The 7,462-nt window shown below is 36.0% G+C and overlaps 1 protein-coding gene across 1 annotated transcript; it reads right to left on the bottom strand.

Annotated features, from left to right (window-relative positions):
- Positions 1-4,038: 4,038 nt before the first annotated feature.
- LOC145119629 (putative xyloglucan glycosyltransferase 12) lies at positions 4,039-7,462 on the bottom strand. Its single transcript, XM_079055318.1, has 5 exons — positions 6,432-7,462; positions 5,948-6,256; positions 5,569-5,859; positions 5,238-5,351; positions 4,039-4,849 (listed from the first exon to the last, which is right to left on the bottom strand). The coding sequence occupies exons 1-5, from the start codon at positions 7,170-7,172 to the stop codon at positions 4,265-4,267; spliced, it is 2,040 nt and encodes a 679-aa protein (XP_078911444.1). The 5' UTR covers positions 7,173-7,462; the 3' UTR covers positions 4,039-4,264.

Genomic DNA, 7,462 nt, shown 5'->3' with positions numbered 1-7,462 from the left:
TTGGTCCTTCAACTCGCCGAGTCCAAGACCCAAAATGCTAAACATTTAAAGATTTGATAAAAGAATACGTACCAAGAACCAGGTGTTACACAATTCCTTAGGTCAATCCTTAGGAATGAATGAATGAAGGATAGTTGATTCTTAGGGTAAAACCTTAAGAAATAAAGAAGATAATGGGGATGGGTAATTGGGTTGATTGTTTGATGATTGAATATAATAATTGTATTATTGTGGGTTGAAAACCCTATATGCTCACCAGGCTCCCAAGCCTGACCCACTCAGTTTTTCTTTGTATTACAGGAAGTGGCTCAAGAGCATAAGTTGGTTGACATGACGAGAGATAATGGATTATAGGCCAGTAGTTATAAATAACTGTTGTAAGGTCTATTTTGATCCGTTTATGCTTTTGGTCTGTATTTGGAACATGACATCCCGAGATTTTGTTATATAATGAAAATACATTTCTTAAAAGAAATGCTTTTGATAAATTCTTAACACATTTTGTTTTGGGAACAAATTCCGCAACTGTTTTCTTTAAACGATTACTCTGATTTTAAAACAAAGCATAAACAAATCGGTCTTTTCTGGTCGTGAAAATGGGATGTCACAGGGTGCAAACCCTAAAAATTAGGGTTTTCTCACTCAGATCCAACTCGTCGATTTCAGTCCACCAACTCGTCGAGTTGGCTCTAAAACCGCACGACCCATCTCAGTCTCTACTCGACGGGTTGGGACCTCCAACTCGTTGAGTTGCCCCGACAATATGCATAAAATAGACATTTAAATTTATCAGTGGGAGTCGGGATGTTACAATACTAAACTTCTTAATATACATACGATGCTTCTAATAATAAAGAGAATGATGGTATTCAAAAATGTAAATCTGATGTCAATGATGCAGAAGACGAACAAGGAAGTGACAACATATGAGTTAATTTATGTTATTTCTATAAAGTTAGATTATGTTTTTTTTGGAATGTTTCCTTATTATTTTGATTGATATTTACAATTAGGTTGATCATGGTAATATTGAAAATTATATTTGTAACACGCCTATCTCTATTTCTACTTTACAAGATTGTGAAGATAGTCAGGTAAGTTACAAACTATTGTTTATATTTTCTATTTTTCTTATGATATGAAACTTTTCTTAATTCAACAATTATTATTAGTTTTTCTTTTATATTATGTTTATTTCTCATAAATAATGATTCTTATGGTCGTGTTTGTATTTATTCAATTAGGCGTATTCTACTGCTATTGAAGTTGATTCTTCGGCTTAATCGTCTATCAGATCCTCATTAACACCAAATAAGCGTTGGCTTCCACAATTGTGAGAGAAGTACTGACTTTAAAGTAATTAAACATTAGATTTTAGTTTTTCTGTTTTTAACTTAATTTCGTTTAATTGTGTGTTAATCGCTTGCTATGCTTTTTATTATATTTTATTTTAATTATTTTTTTCATTCATTTTGTTTATTTGGATAGATTTGTCTATTTACAATTTTCATGTATGCGGTGGATCTTTTGTGTAAACCAGAAAAGAAGTTTTCTTTTGTATAAGTGGGAAGTGAAAATTATATTTTCAAAAAAATTTAACCTACAATAATGAGAAATATATAATTTTGGTATTTAATGAAGATTTTACTTTGATTATTTTTTTTATACGAGTAACTAAGCAACTTTACGTGACAGCATCTCGCGTAACCTGTCCTGCAAGACTTCGCTCTTATAATGACAACGACAAATATGCTAACATCATGATACAAAATGAAGTTTACAAAGAAGTTTTATATAATTGATCATTACATGGAAATAACAAAATTCAATGATGGATTTCAACAACAATAATTTAGTATTATTTTGACATTGAAGTAACAATGTTTTGAGTGGTGTTTTAATTAATTTATGTGGATTGCAATGTGTGTTAATCGATTGCTATTCTTTTTATTTTATTGTGTTTTAATGTTTTTTTTTCATTCATATGTAATGTTACTTCCTTTTTTTATAGCAAGAAGAGTTTATTTCACGGTCACTAGCGACACTTTCTTATACTATAACAACTAGGGATAAGCGTATGACCTGCATAACCGGACCGGATCGGAAAAAAAAAACTGAAACTGAACCCGGACCGAACCAAAATACATCTAACCAGGCCGGTTGCTGGTTTCAAATTTTAAGAAAATCCGGTTTTCGGATTAGGACCAGACCGGACCCGTAAGTTCTGGAAGTTGTGAATTTAACCGTGTGTGGTGATTTTAGTGTCACCATGTCATTTTATGTAACTAGAATTAGCATGTAAGCTAATTGGCTTCTTAATTTGTTTTCTAATATGTGTACGGGGTTGGTGCGGAGTGCACGCATGTATAAGATCAAATTAGTAGCCGGTTCGACGACTAGTCGGGGGTCCGGGGGCAGCGCCCCTGGGTCCGGGGTTTCCAAAGGGGCAGCGCCCCTTTAGCGGGGTCTAGGGGCAGCGCCCCTAGCGGGGTCCAAGGGGCAGAGCCCCTGGTTGGGGTCCCGCGGGGTTTGGGGCAGCGCCCCAAAACCTCTCTGAATTTTACATATGGGTAAATAGTGGGATATTCCGATTCTTGAGGGTGATTATGGTAAAACTAACGAAACTCGTAAGTTTTGGTAACCCTAAATCCTCACTAAAATCCGGATTACCCTGACTTGCTTCCAAAGGAATCCATAGCGGCCCAACCCTAATGAAACCCTAATATCGTTTATTATATAAACGGCTCTTCTTTTCAGAAGAGATACATGATCTTAAGCTCTCGTTTTTCATCATACTTTCACATAATCCTCTAGCATATTGGCTTACGATTTCTGTGCCTAGAATCGTAAGTGTCTACTTGGATTATCCTAGGCTGAATTTCTTGTAACCCATACATAGGGTAGAAATATCAGTTCAGAAAGTGATATCACGATCCAAGTTGGTATCCAGATCTCCACCACAAACCCTAAATTTCCCTACAAACCGGGCCTTACCGGAATTGAAGGGTTTTTTATGGTGCAAATTATTGACGCTATATATTATATAATCATAAGAATTAAAATTATAATAATTCATACTTTAAGTCGAAATTAACACAAATGCAATAATCCTTTTGTCAAAAAGAAAACAAAAAATCTGTAACCGATTTCTTTATATTAGAAAACTTTCATTTACGGTGACACTTGCATTTGGATCTTAATTTTTCCATAACACAAATTACAATATGTATAGTAGTTTTTTTTTGTTTAATCATGAAAGCCCAATAAAATGATAAATAGTCCAACAAATATGGAGCCCAACAAAATGATAAAAAAGTCAAGCAACTTATAATCGTTCAAAACCGAAACCGAACCTGCAATATCCGTGACATATCCAGAGCCGACCCACCCTAAACCGATCTGGTTTTCGGTCTTCGAACCGAACCCAACCTGTCGCTCATTCCTACTAATACCTGTCCTGTCATTTCTTTTATTTTTTGATATATTGATTCTTTTAAGTCTGTTATTTTTTTTTTGTACATAATTGATTTTCTCAATTGATTGACACCAAAATAGCTATAATACATGTGAAATTGTAAGTTAACAACAAATCGTTTGACTTTTGAAAAGTCAAAACCCGAAAACTCTTTCCGAAGCTACTTTTTCCCCTGATATTGAAGTTGTTTTGTAATATATTTTACTTCTTTTACATTTTAAATAAATGTGTTTTTGTCGTTTAAAAGTAGATTATATTTGTTGTTCCAAAAAACCACATAAAAGTAAGATGTTATAAAAGGAAATAAAATTAATACGTTTTTTACATCGGTCAAGACACAAAGTCCCTCTAGCAACAATTAGAATCTACATCTCAACAAATGTGCCCAATTCAACCGATATATTTAATGTTAATATCTTAATATATGAATATTTTATAATAGCATATGATATAATATAAAAACTTGTAATACGGTTGCCCATCACTCAATTTACAAACTTGGTTAATGTCTTGTTAGTGTAGAATTCCTTTGATAAAAACAAAAGTCAACAGTAGGAAGTTGGTGATCGTAACTGTTAAAAGGATTTAGTTGAAACAAATATCTTGTTACAAAAGAATTGACAAAAAACAAAGAACTAAAGAATCTCATAAAACAAATTACAGTAAACTGTTAAAACGTCAATCTCATGTTAACCGCTTCCTATTTTCAAACAACCGTTGATCCTTTTTTTTTTCATCATGTATATCCAACTACAACATAATCATCTTCATTCACATAACCCCATCTTTTTACTCCACCTGCTCACCAATCAAATCCAACCCCACCAACAAAAACGACAACCCTTGAAACAACAAGAAGTAAAAATGTATCCCTTGAGCCGATAAAAGACTTCTACAAGAAGCTGTCAACAGAAGAAAAGCCAACATCAATTCCTTTTTATACATCCTATTATGCTTCTTCTTCTTCAACATTCTCTCTTCTTGCAAAGCCTCCGGTGACTCCTCCTCCTCCTGGTCCTCCGCCGCCAGGTCGCCGGAGGAGGAGCGGCCGGATTTCTTGGTGACCACCCACTCGTAGGCACTTCCAAGCTGGAAAAGGCCGGAGATCATGGCATTGAATTTGGTGACTGACATTGTGTTTTCAAAAAGAAGGTAAGGGACTAAGAAGGGGAATGATTTAGGGGATGGGAGGATGTTGAGGAATGACATGGTGGCAGGGATGTAACAGACCACCCATGCAGGAAGTGTGGCTTCTGGTATGAACATTGTCATGGGAAGAATTATGCAAAAGAGAGTGAATGAATAGAAGGGTAGGATTAGTTTTCTTAATAGGAAGAATAGGAATATTAAGTTCAATTTCTTCCAAATGCTAATCTGCATACGTAATAAGTTGCATAGTTGTGGTTAGGATTAGATGCAAGAAATAACAACTTGTTTTTATTTATTTCTTTTACAACATTGTACTTTGAAAAATCTACCTAATTATAGAATGTCATCGAAAAAGTTGAAAATACAATGTTGTAATAGGAAGAAATGAAGGTAGGATGCTATCTAAATGAATAAACTAAAAGTATGTTACTATTTCTTGAATTTAATCCCAAATAGGTTTGTACTTCCATTTATTCGTTTATAATATCATCCTACTCAAAACAAAAAATGAAACTATAATGCTACAATGATGTAATATGAAGAAATGAAAGTAGGATGCTATAAAAAAACATGATAAAATGGAAGTAGATTGCTATTTTTTGCATTTATGTACCTTCGATTTGATAATGTCTGGCAAGCAAAGCCTAAACAACTGCATAGGCCCGGAATGCCATCTATGTTGTTGTTTCCTATAAGCTTCATACGATTCGGGCAACTCACATTGACACTAAAAGTTAAAAAAAAATTAATTAAACAATTGTCACCCAACAAACTATTTAAAGTTTAGGGCCCACACAACAGTCTTGTACTGCATTTGGCATGATGTGATTGAGTGAGTGTGATGTCAATGGGACAAAAACTGCAATTCGTTGTCCCGCTCTTACCCCAAAAGGTGGAATAAGATGTGTGAAAAGACGAAAATACACTTTTGTCGTTGAAAATACCTCAACATCATTAAGAAAGGTCATTTTCCATCCATGAAGATGAGCTCGAACAGCAATGTCCATGTCCTCCACAGTTGTTCTTTCCAACCACCCACCGGAATCTTCCAACGCCTTAATCCGCCACACTCCGGCAGTCCCATTAAACCCAAAAAAGTTCAAGAAAATCCCGTTCACTTGCTGTTCCACTTCAAAATGAAATGCTAAATTTATATGTTGCAATCTTGTTAACAGATTCTCATCCTTGTTCACAAATGACCATCTTGCTTGTACCAATCCTAATTCTTCATTATCCTTAAAACCAAAATAAAGAAATTAGAATAATGGAATCAGAATCACACACACATACTGAAGCACCAAGAAACACACAGAGATGACGTACCTTGAAATGGGGAACTGTTCTTGTGAGGAAATCGGGTGTGGGTTGGAAATCAGCATCAAAGATGACGACAAATTCATAATCTTTGACATAACTACAATTCATGGCGGATTTGAGATTACCGGCTTTATAACCTTCTCTATTAACCCTATGTCTGTAAACAATATTAACGCCATCTTCATTCCATTTATGGACCTCCTCTTTGATCAACATATGGGTTATCGGGTCATCAGAATCATCAAGAACTTGTATCAAAATCCTCGATTTTGGCCAATCCAATTTACAAATTGCCCCAATTGATTGCTGATACACCTGTTGTATTCACAAAGAAAATTCCAAAATCTTTTACATAAAAAAACAAAACTTCCATTATGGGCCATTCCAAATTTTGAGAAAAGTTTGGAAAATTTCCAAAGTTTTCAAGAATTCAAGCTTTTTTTTTAAACAAATCGGCAAGTGGGAGATTTGAAAATTAAAGAAAGATTACCTCTTTTTCGTTACACATGGGAATTTGGACAAGAACCATGGGGAAAAACCCATCGTTGTCACGGGATTCAACATCGGCGAGGATTTGTTTGGCGACGGGTTTGATCTTCTTGAATCGGATCCAAAAACAACCCACACAGAGCACTAATCTATCCAAACTCTGTATAAGAAACAGATAAATACAAGTGTTTGCCAATAACTGGAGCGGTGGAGCAAGATACTCGACCCGAATCGAGACCCATTTAGAATAAATCGAGTTGAACAAACCAGTAAACGCAACAGGGTTCGTTAATGTATACAAATACTGCAAATGTAGATCCGGAGCTCCGAAATGCCAGCCTTTGTAGTAAGCAGCTACCTCAAACCCTAGTAACACAACGGAGACCCAAAGAAACACTTTTATACAGGAATAAAACCGCGTAGATGTTCTCATTGGTCTTTCGGAGTCGACATCTGAGTCGGTGTGGCCGGAGGAGAGACGGCGACGTACGGCAGTCACGACGGAGAGCGTGGCGGAGGCAATGGAGGTGAGACAACCGGCGGTGCGGTGGGCTTTGAGGAGTAAAACCCACGTGAGCTGCTTAGCGTTCTTGTTACGACCACGACCTTTGTGAAGGAAATCGTCCTTGGTGGGGCTTTCAAGCTCCACCATTGACCAGTTGTTTGGGTTCTCCATTTTAACGACCACCGGAGTTCCCCGATGGGTCTCTTTCCCCCACCAATAGAACGACGTCGGAGCCATTTCCTTGACAACCCAGTACCCACCAGAATTTTCAAGATTTGAAAAAAAGTTGTTGGGTTTATATGGATTATTTACACAGATAACGGAAAAGATTCAAAAGACGCCATTTTTGCAGATGGAATTGAGAAACGAAAACGGATGATGAGATGGATGTTGTTACAGCATTTGGGTTTTGAAGGTTTTGATTTGTAGAGAGAGAAAGAAACGATTGTGTAAATTCGAAGAAGACGATGTGTAGAAAAGGAAAAGCTGTTTGATTTGTTGATTTACAGCTTGCATCTTGCAGTGGC

Source organism: Lactuca virosa, chromosome 6 (genome assembly GCF_052849685.1).
Source record: "Lactuca virosa cultivar CGN04683 chromosome 6, Lactuca_virosa_CGN04683_v6, whole genome shotgun sequence".
NCBI classification, from domain to species: Eukaryota; Viridiplantae; Streptophyta; class Magnoliopsida; order Asterales; family Asteraceae; genus Lactuca; species Lactuca virosa.
This window is presented reverse-complemented; position numbering and strand designations above follow the sequence as displayed.

Coding starts and splice junctions, on each gene's coding strand:
- LOC145119629 (XM_079055318.1), bottom strand. CDS start 7,172: ATGGCTCCGACGTCGTTCTATTGGTGGGGGAAAGAGACCCATCGGGGA. Junction 6,257..6,431: donor CCATGTGTAACGAAAAAGAG/GTAATCTTTCTT, acceptor TGAATACAACAG/GTGTATCAGCAATCAATTGG. Junction 4,850..5,237: donor CAGACATTATCAAATCGAAG/GTACATAAATGC, acceptor TTACGTATGCAG/ATTAGCATTTGGAAGAAATT.